The following is an 18,276-nucleotide window of genomic DNA, read 5'->3' as shown; positions in this document are numbered from 1 at the left end:
CATTAAAAGGACAATCCCAGTAGGGGCACTGGGGTGCCTCAGTCGGTTAAGCATTAAAGTGTCTGACTTCGGCTCAAGTCATGATCTCATGGTTCACGAATTTGAGCCCTGCATCTGGCTTTCTGCTGTCGGCACAGAGACCACTGGGGATACTGTTCCACCCCCACCCCTCCCCCACTTGTGCTCTCTCTCTTTCAAAACATAAACATTAAAAAAAAAGAAAAATCCCAGTAAAACATCTGCTTTTCAGCTGCATTGCTGTGATATGAGTACCCTTCTTACTAATTAATTTATCTACCAAATATTTATTGAACCCATGGGCCCTTCTGGGTGTTAGGAATTCATCAGTGAACAATAAATACAAATCCCTACCATATAGAACTTCTTTTTTTATGGTTAGACAATGAGAAGTGTGTGTAGTAAGTGTGTAAATTATGTTGCATGCTAGCAGGCACGTCCCGTGGAAAAAAGAGAGCAGGTTGGGATGGTAGATGGGTGTCAGTCATGTGGCCGTGGTGGTGTGAGAGCTGGTTAGGGCAGGCGTCCCTGAGAAGTCGACATTTGAGCAAAGACATTTTATCAAGTCTTACATGGTTATTTCCAAATAAGTGGTATATTCAACATAATACTTCAATATAATTTATTGTATAGTATTATGTTGTTATTATATACATATATACTATTACATAACTACATTATATAATCCATCCTCTACCTTGTTTCAAACAGAGGTTGACATAAACTATTAAACAAGCTTGAATTGCACTGAGCGTGGTGTGCTGGAGCAGGCACTGAGTCGCATGCCCGTTAGCTATATACATTAGTCACACTCGCTCCATTCATCAGTAACTGCTGCCTTTGCTGGGGAGAGACTGACCACACACACTGTCACTGCTTCCGGCTCTCATGGGGCTGTTGTTCCTTCGCCTTTGGCCGTTTTGCACCTTTGTGCATTATATTTCACTGCAGATACAGAGCTAGCTCTATGTATCTCTATTCAGGAAAACAACCAACACAAGTTATTTTTTTTCCTTTTAATTCAAATATGTTTTGTATGCTCCAGCCATTCTATTAGTTTATTTCCTGTCTGCCACCGTCACTGCAGGGACTAGATGATCTATGATTCCTTCTTGCACTGTAGTTCATACTAGCAATTCAATGTATAGACATTCTAACGTATGTTTAGGCTGTCGAGAACATGCCTTGGGACATCTGATCCTTTAATCAAGTAGTTCTAACATTTTAGGGTGCATACCGATTACCTGGTGAGCTTATTAAAACACAGAGTTGGGAACTACCTGCAAGAGTCTGATTCTGCAGCCTCAGGTGGAACCTGAGATTCCACATGTTTAACAAGCTCCCAAGAGAGGCTGGAAGCTTCAGTTTGTAGCTCTGTCACACTCTTACTAACGAGATTCTGAGTATTATCACTTGGTCCAATGGCTATGGGATCTATGGTCTCACTGGTCACTTCTAAGTCTGCTGAAGGACTCTCCTGCCAGTGCCTGGCCTGAGCTCCTTGACACATCACACTGATCACTCTGCAGGTCTATTGAGGGACTCCCTCACCCCAAGCACATGGTCTGGGCTCACGGGCCCATCAGGCTACATTTTCTTTCCAGTCTTGCTTTCCAAGGGCTACACTGGCCTCTGAGTCTTCCCAACCAACACTGGTCTCACACCACGCACACCTCTGTCGAGCCTCACTGGATCCTTCAGCCTGTGTAGACCCACTCATCAGTTTTCTCATTGCACTTGGAGGAGTTCTTTATCTTGTCTCTAGTGCTTTGGCCCTGAAGGAAGAGCTTTGTGGCCAAAGAGCTCGAAAAAGACTGCCCCCTGACCCCATAAACAACTGACCCATGGTCTTATCTTTCCAAGTGACTTCTCTAAAGAACAAAAGAATCACAATAATAACTCCATAACTCTACTTTATCTTACAGGCTATGAGGGCATGGAACAAAACAGAGTATTTGATATGAAATAATAGCGGTTCACATTCAAGTGGCTGAAAACCCAGTGAGCCAGGGGAAAACACACACACACACACACACACACACACACGAAAATGCAAGCAAATAACTAAGAAACAAACAAAACCAAAATCATATGTGCAGGCCTTTTAATTCCTTTAATTCCTTCCTGCTCTACCTAATGCAAGTCCAGCCCCAGTAGGTCTGATCTGCAATAATTATAGCCTGGGACAACTTGACAATGTGGCCAGAAGATTTCAGGCTCTTGCCTTCCAAAACTTCTCCACAAGTTTGCACAGACTCCCTGACCAAGGAGTATGTCTAGCATTACCTCTTTCTTTCTACAAACAGTTTTTCTCCATTGCAGCATTTTCTAAGTCTTTCCACCTTGATGCCTTCCCATCTCTTTTCAGCTCACAGCTGGAAACCTCATTTTTGTTCCTTTCTGGCAATTTTTCATTTCTTTCTATTTCTATTGTTATTTAACTGTGAAAAGTATTTCCTCTTGCAGGAAAAAATGCCCATATGCTTTGTTGGAGCTGGACTCCTGCTGTTCATTATTTGCCAAAAGCTATGTTGTCGTGTTTAATGTGCACCCTGAGATGTCAGTACCATTTCATATATATGGAGGCAGAAACCTGTTTGATGTAATTTATGAGACCTCCTGTGGCTGGGGACCAAGTCACCTCATGAGTCTCTTCTTTTGTAGCACATCAGCAATTAAATGAGGCCAGCACATTTTGTTTATATATTATCTCTGGGCTTAACCATGGAGGAAAGCAGGAAGGAAAGGCTTATGGGAAATCTTTACAGTAGAGTCACTCTTCCTGACATGATCTTTCTGAGGTGCAACATTCTGGTTTTTCAGGGCATTACTTTCTGGCTTTGCTTGCTTTAGGAAGATTTAGGCTTCTACTTTAGTGGCTTAAATGTCAAAATTGTAACTCGCAGCCTGCATGTGTCTTAAATCATTCAAGTGAAAGAATAAACCAGAATAGATCTAAATAAACCCAATGGGGATAACAGGCAATCTATGTCATCTGAGGAGGCTTATCACAGATCCTGTATGCCTGCCCACTGGATGGGAGAGAGGACTCTGGAGTCAAAGCCAATGTTCAGAAGGGTTGAGAATCTGGGAGCCAGTGCACTGACTAGGTGGAAAGCTGTCCTGAGGCCAGGTGGTGACCATGGCTGCATTAACACACCTGAGTTTCATTTTGAGCAACATGTGTTCCATTTGGGCAACAATTCTATTGCTTCCGTGCCAGGCAAATTTCAGCCAGACTCTTCCCTTCATGAGCCAGCTGAGACCAGGCCTTCCCTGTGAACTGTCATGCAGTCCTTTCTCCCCCTGGGGAGGCAGAGACTGTTGAGGAAAATATTTCCTGAGTGTGGTGCTAGTTTACCTGCAAAGCAGACAAAGCATGAGCCTGTGTGTGTGCGGGGGAGGGGTTCGAGCAAAGTGAGAATTTTACATTTCAAAGACTGTATTGAAGTAAGCATCATGGAAAGAGCTGGAACTTTATTTCCCTTACATTCATTTCATAGTTTAATCTCTTATTTGTATTTATATATAAAGGAAGGAAACTGATCACATGTTCAGTGCTTAGGGCTTATAAAAACCATGATCTGGCCCTGATTGAAGATTCCTTTGGTACAAAATATTCACCTTTAAATCCAGTCCTCTGGGGTTGGGAATCTCAAAGACAGTAGACTAAATGAGCAACACAGGCAAAAGGGGGTCTTGGGAGCTGTGGCCATGTTCAGTCTAAAAGGGACCACGACATAGCTCCAGCCAGTTGTTTTTGTGGAGAAAGATAAGCCTAATGTTGCTATATCTATCTTTCAAGGAATTACGGAAATCTGAATTTTTAAAAATGTGAAATTAGCTGTTTTTCCACAATTTTAAAGCACTGGGTTGAACAAAGCATGTTGTAGGGTTACCAGGACACCATCCCTGGACTAGGCTGTTTTAATTCTATATCCAGGACTAGGCCGTTTTAATTCTACAGAGTCCATAGGATCTAGAGGCCTCAGAAAATATAAATTCCAGATTTTTTTTTCTGAGACGTTCAGGTGATGATTTGGCTGGGTGAAGAGGGCTCTCTTCAGTTTCATTTAGCAAATATCTATTATACCAGGCTCTGTGCTAGGCTTGGAAGACATAGACACATCAAAACATGGTCCTTGCCTTCAAGGAATTCCCAGATTGGTAAGCGGAAAAAAGTATGTTAGTCAGTGCATTCTGGAACAAATATGAACCTCGTCTTTGTGGCAGAGACCCCTTGGGTTGGTAAGTTTGAAGCATTATGTTAGAAAAAGTATAATGAATTCTAATGGATTTACCCTTAAATGCTCTACAAAAGTCTCAGTATCCCTCACAATGCTATAAAGATCAACTTAAAGTGCCATTACTTCCTTAACTTAGTATCTTTTAAACATATGGGTGTACAATAAAGAATTTAGTCTGAGCCTCAGGAAAGAGGTCTGGCCTTTCCTGAAATGTAACCTTCAGACTATTGCAACAGGAGTATCTTTGTTGTTCATGGTGAACCCCTTGTACTGAACCTGAGAGTTTATGCTAATGAGGAGACTCATGGTGAGTACCTGTTACTTTATGCTAAAGGAGATGATTCAGGGTGGAGCCAGCCACACCTACAGTCTTAGGGTGGGGGCTGACTATACCAGAATGAATAGCCACATAATTAGAGGACCGGGCCTTTGAATCTTGTGACATCGACCTGATCTCTGGGAAGGAGAGGGGCTAGAGATTGAGCTCAATCACCTCAATGACTCAGTCACTCCTACTCCAATAAAAACTCTGGACACCAAAACTTGGGTGAGCATCCCTGGTTGGCAATCCTCTGTGCATCCATGCTGGGAGGAAAACCTGTCCTTGAGGATGATGGAGGTTTTGCATGTGGAACCCTTCCAGACTTTGTCTTATGTGCCCCCCCCCCTTTTTTTTCTGGTTGGTCCTAATATGTACCCTTTCACTATAAAACTAATCATAAGTACAGTACTTTCCTGAGTTCTATGAGTTATTCTAGTGAATTATCAAATCTGAAGGAGGCCATGGGACCCTTAAATTTGCAGCTAGTGTCTGAAGTGAGGGACATTCTTCCCTCAGACTTTTTAGTTATTGCAGTTGTTGTCAGGCATATGGGCCAGATTTGGCTTTCTTGAGGACTGTGACCTTGACCTCCAGTTTGGCTAATGGCACACCATTCATCTATAGGGCACTAATGGAGAATAAAAAGGGGAAGACGAAGTCCCTGCTTAGGAGGAATTTTAAATCCTGTTGATCAAACTAAATAGGGAGTCATATGAGCAGGTTAGAAAATAATCCTGAAGGAAGCTAAGTCAGACAAATACCCTGTGGAAGCGAGGAGGCTAAATATTTACATATGTGAAGGAACTGGATATTATTGTTGGTTCTGTCTATATAAAGCAAGATGAATTATAGAGAAGAGTGAGGGTGTCTCCTGACCAGATGACTGAGGATCCCTCAGAAACTGAGAACCACATGGCAAATAGAAGGAGAACAAGTCTGTGAAAGGGAGCAGAATGTAAGTGAGATTTGTTCTTTCTACCCATGATATGAGATACTTAATTTAATCTCTGGATAAATAAAAGTCCAAAATTATTTGAGCCCTGTATTTTACCGTGGCACTCTCTTCCTTCAAAACACTAGTAGGGAAGTCAAGATAACCCTCATTGGTAAATTCACTTTCACATCTTTTCTCAGAAAGCTTTCTCTCTATTGAGAGAGCACTATAATCCTCATTTTACAGATGAGGAAACTGAGGCTTACAGCTTAACTCCCTTTCATGAGCTGGGATCGGGTTAAGGCACTTGAGCTGGAATGGGGTGTTATTTATTCAAACCTCTCATGAATCTGACTTAGTCATATTGGGTACCATTTAAGACACATCTTTTACAATGAGTATTTTATGGCTGATATTTTGATACATGCTCATTAATCTAGCTTTGCAATGTTTTCTGTATATTATTTTATGCTTTCACTCTGGTGTATAATGACTATGTGTGTGTGTGTGTGTGTGTGTGTGTGTGTAATTTCTCCAGAGCCCTCCCCAAATTCCCAATGTTGTGCCAATTGAAGTTCACTTTGTGAACATCTCACGGGAATCCCGTAGTTTGAATCTGCCTGAGATTTTGCAGCATTGATCCTGGTTTTGCTTCTGTTTATCCCTGTGTTTTCTCTCCTGTGCAGTCTGGATTGCAAACATACATAATTCTGCTGGTCCAAGGCACCTCTTCACATGTACCTTCTGTCATACTATGGCTTACCTATGGGGTGCTGTCCAGAGTGACCAGGGGTCCAATACAATTAAATAATTGAAATATTCAAGAGAAATTCAATCCCTTCTAAGGAGAGTAATGTCCCCTCTTAATGTATGTACATTAACTTATGAGGATTTATTGGCATGAAAACACTGACATGTTTTGAGAACTTAAACAGCAAGAAAAAAACACACCAAACCTCAAACTCTTCTTGAGTCCTCGAAGATTTTCTTTTAGATGTCATAGTGGGTGGTATTTCCCCTGATGCACAAACACATAAAATATATAGCCCACAGTGTGGAAATACAGAAGTTTCAACTTACCGGCTGCCCAGGCTCATCCCCCCCGAGGATTCTGAAGCCAAATCCAGACTCCATCCTGCGAAGGTGAACATCCAGTTCCTTATAATCTGGACCTGGCATAAAGGAGATCCCATTGAGTGATGAATCCTGTCCCCTCCCCGCTCCCTGAGAAACTGAACACACTGATGATAAATTAATTTCGTGGATGTGATTAATGAGAGTGCTGTTAGAGTTGGTGGAGAGCATTGAGGATAAAAAGAAATATGGTGACAAAATGTTCCCAAATTAGGTAGTCTCTGGATTAACAGTGACCAAACAAGAGTATTACCATAGGCAGAAAGAACATACAAATTTCCTGACTGAAAAAAAAAAATGATCGTCTTACAATTCCTTATTTTCCTGAGAGCATTCAGATTGCTCTCAGGAAGATTGGCTGTCACTCTGAGGATGTTGACTCTGACTAGAATGATCGTTTCAGAAATCCGAGAGAGCAGAAGATAATATCCTGGAGCTACCTGGTACAGTCTTGCCTAGTGATCTACTAATATCTGCTCATGTCTTGATGCATCCAATTTAGTGTGTGTCGGGGATGGGGAGATACAAACATATACCTATTTGTCTTTTTTTAAATGGTAAAAATTAGAAAAGATAGAATTTAAACTTTTCTGTATTGGGCATTTGAGTGAACTCATATCTCCCCAAACATTTTAAGATGTGGAAGCCACGAGGAGATTCACTACTGACTTCACTATTACTACTACACTAATATATCCACAATAAACTGGAAGAGAGATACTTCTCTGCAGTTAGTTGAAAGAACAGAAATGCACTTAAAAATAAGCTGGGACACTCTGGATGTCAATTTTTTCAAGTTTAGAGTAAATATAAAGTAAAACAATAAGAACTCTTCTGATTTTTTAAGAAGGATGTGATTTATGCTTACCCTTTACCCTTGGGCCTTTGAATCCTTCTCAAGGGGGTAAAGTCTCCATCATGACTGAGTTGCACATACTTTTGTGGCCATTGTTAGGATGCCAATGAATGATTAGCAACTTTGGGAAATACTTATTAATGCCATTCTTTGCTTAAGAAGTATTCAGTGATCCTGGGGCGCCTGTGTGGCTCAGTTGGTTAAGCAGCCGACTCTTGATTTTGGCCCAGGTCATGATCTCACAGTTTGTGGGACTGAGCCCCACACTGGGCTCTGTGCTGACAGCACGGAGCCTGCTGGATTCTCTCTCTCCCTTGCTCTCTGTCCCTCCCCCAACTCTTGCTTGCATGCTCTCTCTCTCTCAAAATAAATAAATAAAATTTAAAAAAATTAAAAAAAGTAGTATTTAGTGATCCTAGGCCTTAATGGTTTAAAGAAAGTATTATAACTTACAGAATCAAGTATTAAGTTAAATTGCTTACACAGGATGGTTTTGAAAAGTGGGATGGGATTTCAGAGAAGGATCCTCGTGGCACAGGAAGCTGTGTCTGACCTACTTGGATATATAGTAATAGTCAGAGTTGAGAGAGAGAGACTCAGTGAATGATGGCCAGGCAAATCTTTCCTAGGCTCTATAGTAAGTGGGGCTGCTGCAGTGATCCAGTAAACAAGGCACAATGATATTGGGCTTGCCCTGGTGTCCTCCAGTATGGGCTATGCATTCCCAGTTATATACAAAAGGAAATTCATTCATTTCTGAAATGTAAGCATAAGCTGATTGTGCTAGTGTTCTCAAAAAACAAAACAAAACTGAGTCAAGCCCAAAGTACATTTGTATATATGTATATACTGTGCAAGAATCCATGACCATTCATTCCCTCTCATGAGCAGATGCACATATAACCAAAGTCCTTTCCATTCAATGACTAATATAAAACTCAAAAAAGATGAACCAATTGGACCTCCATATCCATTAGTCATCTTTTATAAATTGTATTATCATTCATATTTGAAAGATGAGAACTTAGAAGAATTCAGCTGGGTGGCAAAAGGAAGATGAAAACTTTGCCCTATACTCTACAAGTCACAATTGGCTTTTGAACTTAGTTTATTCCTAGGGTCTGCAACATCATGTATGAAATCTCATATTGGGAGTGTGTGCTCCTTTGGGGCTTTGGGACTCCAGGCAGGTGGAATAGCCCTCTAAAATCATAGCAAGCATGGGTACTCCTCCCAAGGGAGGATAAAGGCAAGGGGAGATGGGAAGATGACAGATAGTGCCCAAGATTTTAGAAATCTTTAGTTGTTTATGATGCGATTGTTCACAGTAATCGCTTCTCTAGGTAACTTTTCACTTACAGGACTCTAGATCATATGAAAGATAAATAGAGACCATAAAAAATACAAAGAGAACACACACACTATATAATCAGAACATTCCACCTACTCTTATAAATATTTTCATTTTTGCATCATTGGTGAGTAAGGTAAGTGGGAAATTGTTCTTCCAATGGCTTCAGCATCAATCCACATTGCATGAGGAACTCTAAAAGCAGTTTACTACGCAATCCATTTTATTTGCTAAATAATACTCCCCCCCTCCCCCCGCCCAAAGTGCCGAAATTATGGCAATCCCAGGAACAGAATTTTGAGACATGCCAGGGGACAAGGGGGTTGTCTTGTGTCAGAGGATGCTGTAAGTCCTGGAGGAATCAGAAAGCTTTTCTTTAATGAATGACTCAGGGCTCTTATTTTTAGTAGAAAAAATATAGATTTTAGCTGGTTAATTTTATTTAACTTTGAAGAACAGATGAGAGACCGGCATTTATCCTCCTTCCCCTATTCTCTGTGTGCAGTTTGGTGACATTACGATCTCCTGACTATTGCTCTGACTGCTCTGATTTCAAATGTGGGGTGCTATGTGCCAACTGTATCATCTGCACCTTCCATTCTTCCAGACAGAGATGGCTAGCTTCATGGTACATGAACATGTAGACACAGGCAGAGAGACCCATTAGAGACGTATGCCAGCAGACATGATTTTTAAAAATTTCTTTGTTAATTTTGAACATAGACTGAGAGGCTGCAGGACATAGAAACTTTAGAGAAAGAGTCAAGTGGAGAAAAAGTTTAAATGATAGATTGTGCCTTAAGGCAGTAGTACTTTTTTTTTTTTTTTTTTTTTTTTTTTTTGGAAAATAAGAGCTTTTAGAAAGGTAATTTTTCTTTGGCTTCTTCCCCTGCCTTCCCCATCCTTTTAAGTCTGGTTTTAAAAAATAACTAAAATTATATACACAAAGCTGAGAGACATTACTCTTTTATTCCCCCTACTTTTTTAGCTCTCTTATAAGATTATGATGTTTCTGATACTTTCCTTTAGCTGCTCTTCTGGCCAGATGGCACATTTAAAATTACTGTGTCATGATTTATCTTTCCTCCTGTTAATGCAAGAACTTAAAGCAGAGAAATCCAGGGACCAGCTCTTCACCTCATTGTGACAGAATTTAAAAATCATCGCCTCTCTCTTCTGTTGGTTTGCTAACCATGCACCTGGAAGGTTGTTTGATGAAGGAGTCTGGTAGACACCTGGTGGGACCTGGGTCACTTTGGATGTCACTCAAACATGGCCCCACTGACATCTTTTTTTTTCTTTCTGCTTTCTTGTTTATTTTATTCCTGTGCTCTTTGTTTACCTTCTTCTTCCTCAGCCCCTTTTGCAGAACTGTCAGGGGTATTCTCAGGCATTGCTTACACTGGGGAGAGGCAGAATACTCTTTGGCTATGTGTGTTCAATGGCCATTTATGGCCACTGTTGCTTTTCCCTTAGAAGCTGGGTCCCAGGATCTTCAGGCATTATGAAGTAAATCATCTTAAGACATTTGTCCCAGATGTAACTTTCCATTGACCACTGTGGCAAACTACCCAGATGGAATTTACAAGTCCTGACTTATCCTGGGATCCCACTAATATTGAAAAAACTAATAGTACTAAAAGTAGCAAATGGTGGCCACATCCAGGTATATGGACAAACTCCCTCATAATAGGGAAAAGCAGAATTTCAAAAACTGCTTTTCTTATTTTTCACTAAGACTCCAGAAGCTTCATAGCTGTATGTATCATTGGTCTAGCTTTGGAAAGACATGACTTTGTGCACAGTTTTAGGGAAAAGGATGGGTAACTGAACACAACTGATTAATTTTATGAATGGATTCAAGCTTCAAAAATGCAAAGAATGGCATTTTTTAAGGATTGATTTGGCACATGGGATGCTGCAAACATGTCAATTAAATTTTGGTACTTGAATCCCCTTTCATGTTTTAATTAAAATGTAAATACCATGGGCTTATTATCAGTTTGGCACAGAGAATGAATTCATTCAATTTTTCCTGCTGGAAAGAGCATTAGTTGTTTGGCTTTTCCTTGTAAAGAGACCTAGGAAAGAGGTTGAGGAAGGAATCAGGAATCAAAGATGGTTGTTAAATATGTCCCTGGCTTCTGAACTCTCAATACACTCCAGATACAGAATGAGTTAAATAGAAATTAAGTAGTTTCTATCACTTGAATCTAATATTACCAGATAGGTAGCTAATACATTTTTGCTTTAAAAGAATGCCTTCTCTTTACTGTTTTCCTTTATACCTTTGGTAATGTAAATGTGGCCAGACACATTTTAGCTCTAGTAGAAGTCAACTCCTACTCGGTTTGGTTTTCTCCTTCAGCTGTAAAATAAACTCAGATTTCCCCATACCAAACACCTCCTCGTTCCACCCATTTCTGTTTTGGATGAGTAGTCTCTAGTGGGGTCTTACTTCCCCATCGTCAGTCTCTCATTTGTGACTTACTCCTGCCAGTCTGGCTCCAGCTGTGTTGGCATTTCTGAAACTGCTCTCACTAAGGTCATTGATGACATCCTAATGACCAAATCAAATGGTCATTTTCTCTTTCCACATTCCTACTGATTTCTGTGCCTCATTTGACACTGTTGACGCATCCCTTATGCCCCCTGATTTCTTTTGTTTCTAAACAGGGAAAGTTCTCCTGGAAGTGATTTCTGTGATACTCCATACCCTGGTTCTCTTGGCTTTGGGAGAAGTCCATTCAAAAGTCCTGACTACGGGTGCATTGTTTCTCATGATCATTTTTCTTTGATGATGGCATAATTACATTTATCATCTACTGTATTTCATTATGCACAGCCTGTAGGAGTTGCTAAATAAATGTTTCTTGAATTTAATTGTTTTAAGATACTCACCAATCTAGTATACTCGATAAACCACAGCATTACTCTACTATGGAGTTAGCACTTAGTTTCATAATTACATTGTTTAGGACTTCCAACTATCAATTTTTCCTCTGTACCTAAGCATCATGGGCAGCTAAAGTTAATAAAAATACCTGATAATTAAGATAAATATATCTGAGTCAAAAATCATGACACATAATTTCATAAAGGACATATTTTAAATGTGAGAAGTGGTATGGGAGATCCATTTATTTTGGATGTAGTCATGATTTTCCAGAATATTTTGATACCTTGTATGCACATTTAGCAAAATATTTGGATTGGTTCTTTCCCTGAAAATTTGGACTGCATGGTGGCAAACTGTATTATGACTTTTCTCTTTTAACTAATGTGTATTTTTTGAAATGTAGAAATACTGTGCAGATATATCAAGGTAATCTATGCTTTTACGTGGTTCTTCTCTTTCTTCTTTTGTTTTTAAGTAAAGTACATTCAGAAGTTGAGATTTTCAAGAAATTCACTTGCTGTGGCCAATAAACAGAGGTTTAGAATTTCAAATTAAATCCTACTTTCATTTTGCAACTGTAATTACTAGGTCTCATTTTCCTTCTGGGCAAAAAGTATTCTTTCAAAATTACAAGGACTCTACAGTCAATATATAAGAATAATCATAGAAAAATTTTCAGACCAAGCTAAACAAATACTTTATACATTATTTGAGGACAAAGTGCTAAGCAACATCTTCCATATTTTCTACATACCCCCCAAAAATGACATGGAAACTTACAGAATGAAATGATCTCAAGCACATATATTCTCCAAGGGGTGTTAGAACATGCTGAGATGGATAATGAGCTGTCATCATGGAAATACTCTAGAGATATATGCTGTGAGCCCACAGACCTGAAATAGTACTATTATTATGAAACACTCTTTTCTGCAATTGTTTCAGTGTTCTGGCTTTCAATCCAGTGGTCTAAGCAGCTGTTCAAAGCACTTCCTAAAAGTAAAAAAATCTGAATCTTCCTTTTCCTCCTTCATTTCCATAGCAACATTAAATATTTTAGTCTAAACCAAAATTGGTATGTATTTTCAGAACCATTAGATTGAAAAAAATGTCCCTCTTTTTAAGTAAATTATTACTGAAAGCTCTTGAATTATGATATTCTATTCTAACTTAAAATTCCATTGAAATGTAGCATTTTGTAATTGGCATGGTTTAAAACAATTAAATTGATATAGCTATTTAGTTTATGTGAAAATAATTTCATCTACATTAGCAAAATTTCCAATAAATTCTTTGGAAATATGTAAATTGCAAATCTTTTCAGATACTCTACCTTATTTCTATTTATCTAGTCCAGCATGGTCCAATATAAATAAAATGCAAGCTACATAAGTAATTTAAACTTTCCCAGTAGCCCATTTTAAAAAGCAAATAAGATCTGCTTTAAAAAGCAGATACAATCAACTTTAATAACGTATTTTAAGCTGGTGTATCAAAAACATTTAAGCACTCATCAATATAAAAAAGTAATGAGATATTATATGTTTCTATTTTTTCTTTTTATATTAAGTTTTGGAATCCAGTATGGATTTTTACATACATCCAAGTTCAGAGTAGCCACATTTCAAGTGCCAGAAGCTTCCTGTGGCCAGAAGCTACTGTATCAGCATGATCTAGTCAGTCTAGTGGCTTTTGTTGGCACCTGGTTTTTAGTCTAGTCTTTTATTAAAGCATTTTATGAAAGTAATGAACAGATATGACTCTTTTCCTTTGTCTTTTGTTTGTTTCCTTGGCAGCCAGTGAGACCCACCTTGATGGGACTTGTCCTCTACCTTCAATACTTGTGTATGTGGGTGACTAAAATTAGCACAGTGATTATATACTAATAAACTGATACTACTCAGAAGAATGGTTTGTTACACAGAATGGAAGACGTTTCACTCACAGGACTGTGAGTACTGAAGAATACTTGCCAGAGGAATCCATTCGGAAACTGGTCCTTGGTGGCACTTGTTCTGGATGGGAAAATGGGGAATTAAAATCGAAATTCATTTATGGCAATTTAAAATTCATCTTTACTTTTTTTTGTTGTTGCTGTTATAACTCACCCCCAACCTTGTGCTCAAATTTAATGATTTTGTTTCTCTAAGATCCATGGAAGTTAGTGGACAGGACATACCCTGTTTTATGTATATGAATATATCTATAAATGTATTTCTTTTATGTGCATGCGAAATAGAAAAATTTGAATTCTTTTAGATCAGAATGAAAAAAAAATCCTCATTTTCAAAAACTAAGCTTTGATTCTCATTATAAGAATGCTTATAGGAAAGTAGAGTCAGGGCACCTGGGTGACTCAGTGGATTAAGCATCTGACCTTGATTTCGGTTCAGGTCACGATCTCATGGTTGGTGAGATCGAGCCCTGTGTTGGGCTCTGCGCTGACAGTATGGAGCCTGTTTGGGATTCTCTCCCTCCCTTTCTCTCTGCCTCTCCCCTGCTCATGCTCTCCCTCTCAAAAATAAATTAAAAAACTTAAAAAAAAGTAAAGTCAATCCAGAACCTGAACTATACACAAACTGAAGAAGTCTTTTAAAATCAGGTTAAGATATTGTGTCATCAAACTACTGAAATGAAAAGTGGAAAATTCTATCAATGAGTGTGTTGACTTACGTCATCAGTCCAAATATTTTGATACTTACAATTATTTGGATAGCTGAAGTTATGTATAAGCAGTTGAGTTAAACTGGTTTATGTTAGCAATATAAATCCTTCATGAGAATTATGATGTTATCTCTGCTACATATGACATAAAACTTGTGGACATGAACGTAAAATACTATACACATAATTAAAAACGGGGCACTATAAAAATGTGTATTTTATTATTACATTAATAAAAATTAAAATAGACCAAATTCTGATTGCTTTCTTATTGAGCTTTGTTTCAAAGACAGCATTCTACACTCTTCAACAATAAAAATGAACTAGAAGCCTGTTGAGGGCAATGACAAGGCCTAGTGTCACTACCTTCTGGGTTTGACAGGTGTTCCCCACTGCACCCTGCACAGCTAATCGTACTCATTCCAGGCAGAATGACCATCCCTGCCAGGTAACCTGTGTCTTCTAGTAAAGGTAAATTAGTTTTCCAGAAGAATCGTTATTTCTTAAAAATCCTCCATGTGTAATGGGACTGCTTAGCATTATAAATTGAGAACTGTCCTTTCATTAGAAAGACAGAGCTGTATCAGGGATAGAAGGCTGCTACCTTCCAAGAGCTTCCATTAGTTGTAAAATTGGCATTTTATATTATCATAATCTCAGTAGGACCTACTTGCCATTCAGCGATTACATTGAGTTTACTGCAGCCCTGATGGTCTCATATTTATTCATGAAAGTTCTGTGGATTGCATTGTTCACTTATGCTACCAGCAAAATGCTTTGACGTACTAAATAACTTTCAGTCAAGGACTGATTTTAGAGTTTACTTCTCCCCTCCCCTCCTCCACTTTTATCCTCTGCCTGATTCTAGGAACATTAAGTTTTAAACTGATGAATGAAATAAATTTATTATCTATCAGACTGGATCTACTTTCTAAAATACATGGGAAAAACGTGTCCCTAACCTAACTTTTATTTCCCTTTCTTTATTACTTGGCTCATGTCATGGTAACTTTCTTTATTAAAAGGGACCTGTTAGAAATATAAATGTTCCCATAATTGTTTACAAAGCTACCTAAATATACCTAAATTAGATTTCCAAATTAAAAAGCACACATTAAAAATGGCAAACACAGCTTAACTGGAATTACTAATCTCCTTTATCAATATATTATAACTGCAAAGTGACGCATAATGTGATATACTAGAACTGCAGCTGAAAGGCAATTTTTTTTCACAGATTAAGCCATAACATAAATTATACTAAGGACAGCAATAATGGTTTTCCCATGGGAAAAAGGTGCAGGAAATTAACCTTCAGAGTACAGTCGAGGACATTTTAAATGATAATGTTATTAATTTTTTTCTAGTCTTTTATGATTCTAATGCTAAAGTCATTGATAAAAAATGTCTTAACATTTACATATCATCTTATTTTAATATTTCACTAAAATAAGATAGTGCACCAGAGAACATTTGTTAAGAACATTAAGGCCATTGGACAACAGCAATGGCCAAGCAAATGAGGCCAGGGCTTGGTCTAGCAGTGTTCAGATGTGGGGGTGTTCTCTAGGAAGGCAAGGTGGCCCTTCAGGATGACTTAACAGCTGCCAGCAGCTATGGCATCCATGATGTATCAGAACCTTTCCTAAACCTATTGACATTTCCAGCTTGACTGTATCAGGTGTGTAATCACATTGGCAAGGGGGACTGGAGGCCAGAAGACTGAAGTGGGAGCACTTGCACAGGCTTTGGAGCTCTGGATATTGTGTATCTACCTTGTGTGATGTGGCTTCCACCATGTTTCCATTTAGAGTCTCAACCCATGCGGTGCACTGAGTGGATAATATTTTTACACTACCCTATCTTTCCAAGTGGCTCTCATGTTAGGATGGGAGACAGTGCCAACTACAGCCCTTGCTGACTAATAACATGGAGAAAGCAGCAGAAAAACCATTACTTTAGAAATACAACCACTCATTTGTGATTAGCCATAAGTTATACGTGCATTATAATGCTGAACAATGAAAGAATTCCACAATGAACAATGAACAACAAAATGGTAGGATAAAAGCCATGGATGTGAAAAATACAGCCGTCCGTTTTTGACTGGCTACAAAGTATAATTTCCTCTCAAGTATAGTGCTAAAAACCAGTTTGTTCTTCCATTATGCTCTAACCCTTGTGGTTCCTTCTGATTGCTACCCTCGCTGCGATACTCACTGCTTATTGTGAGTTAGTTCTTCCTAATTTCCGGAAAGAAAAATTGATCTTGTGAGTTTTGTGAAGAAATTTCAGAGGAATTTGTGTTCTAAAGAGGTTCCACCATAAGGCACATTACAACATACGGATCCCTGACACTTTTATGATCCTACATTTGAGTGATGTCTTACTGCAAAGAAGCCAGACATTGTACCTCATAAATTGTTTATTTATAATAAACAAGGTTCAATGTGAAGAGAAAAAAGTTTGGATAACTTCCATCATAATTCAACTTGGGTTCACACCAAAGGACAGAATCACGAGGAAAGAGTTTCAAAGAACAGGGATTTTTCTTCTCTGTCTCTTCCTGTTTTCATCTGGTTCTTGCTCTGGCTTCTGAGGCTGCAGTAGGGTGTCTGCTCAAGAAATGGCCCCATGAGGGGCAACTGGGTGGCTAGTCTGTGGTTAAGCATCCAACTCTTGATTTCGGCTCAGGTCATGATCTCATGGTTCATGAGTGTGAGCTCCGCACTGAATTCTGTGCTGACGATGAGAAGCCTGCTTGGGATTCTCTCTCTCCCAATCTCTCTCTGCCCCTACCTCACTTGCTCTCTCTTTCTCTCTCAAAATAAATAAACTTAAAAAAAATTCTCCTTTAAGAAAGAAATGGCCCTGTGAACCAAGGATGATGAGACAAACCTTTGCAATAAGTCTGGCTTAAATCAAAGTGAAGCAACAAGACAGAGCCCTCATTCCTAAATCAGCAAGTACTTGAGCATGACCAGAACTTTATTTTGTAAGATTCCAAAGGAAGCCATACCCCATTTCTTGGGAAGCACTTTGTATTGCCCTGCTTGGCATCAAAAGGAGGAGTCATGACAGCCGTTGTTCTGCAGTTATGTAACCATGATCTCTCCTAGGAGCTGGAAGACAGACACAATTCTCTCCCTTTTGGTCCTGTGATGATGGCGATGTTGCATCTGATTTACTACCTGTGATGAAAACTAGAACTCCATGGCAGAATACTTACATGAGTGAAGCCTTGCTATCTCTTCTTAGTACTAAGTTTATCATGCTTTAGATTTATATATAAGTGTAATTTTCTGAGTAGGGAGGGAGTTTGCTGGGAGTCTGGCTAGATAAGCTACCACATACGTCTTTACCTCAAATGAGGAATAAAACATGTATGGGCAAAAATTCAGTCAGCCAAATAAATTAACTTGAAAGAAATTATTTATCTGACTGGGTATTAAAATTTTTATTCATGGTCTGTACGTTTAGATATATACTTTTCTTAGATAGTAATGATGACTATTTCTTTAATAGATTATGTAGTAAAGGAAAACCATATAATTCATCATTCAAAGGAGGTCAAACTGGAGAGTGAAAAAGAAGCTATTAATAATTATGCCAGGATGACACAGAGCAGGACTGTCTCAAGCAAACAGGTATGTGCAGTCACCCTACGTAGTCTCATGGGGATGTAGGCTGTTAAAAAATTGTTTCTTACCATGTCGGAAATACGTGACACCATCACATATCAAGAAAGAATGGCAGAAGATGGGAGGAGGGAAAAGCAGTGAGCGCCTTTAGAAGTAGTTGCTTTTCAAGGTTAGAAATGGTAAACAATATTTTTTTTTTTAAGATTAGCA

At 38.8% G+C, this 18,276-nt stretch overlaps 1 protein-coding gene across 11 annotated transcripts in view; it reads right to left on the bottom strand.

Moving 5' to 3' along the window:
- Positions 1 to 18,276, bottom strand: part of MAGI2 (membrane associated guanylate kinase, WW and PDZ domain containing 2) — a 1,355,992-nt gene that overhangs the window by 165,864 nt on the left and 1,171,852 nt on the right. For 8 of the 11 annotated variants that reach the window (XM_086696830.1, XM_086696831.1, XM_086696834.1 and 5 more), the window contains 2 exons: positions 13,735 to 13,776; positions 6,602 to 6,693 (listed from right to left, as the gene is read on the bottom strand). In XM_086696830.1, coding sequence (XP_086552956.1) covers positions 6,602 to 6,693; positions 13,735 to 13,776 — 134 coding nt within the window. The remainder of the gene's footprint in view (positions 1 to 6,601; positions 6,694 to 13,734; positions 13,777 to 18,276) is intronic. The other 3 variants (XM_086696832.1, XM_086696833.1, XM_086696835.1) reach the window with 1 other exon arrangement.

The sequence above is a fragment of the Puma concolor genome, chromosome A2 (assembly GCF_028749965.1).
Source record: "Puma concolor isolate L17-30 chromosome A2, mPumCon1.1.hap2, whole genome shotgun sequence".
Taxonomy (NCBI): Eukaryota; Metazoa; Chordata; class Mammalia; order Carnivora; family Felidae; genus Puma; species Puma concolor.
The sequence above is the reverse complement of the archived record's forward strand: the minus strand, read 5'-3'. Positions and strand labels throughout refer to the sequence as shown.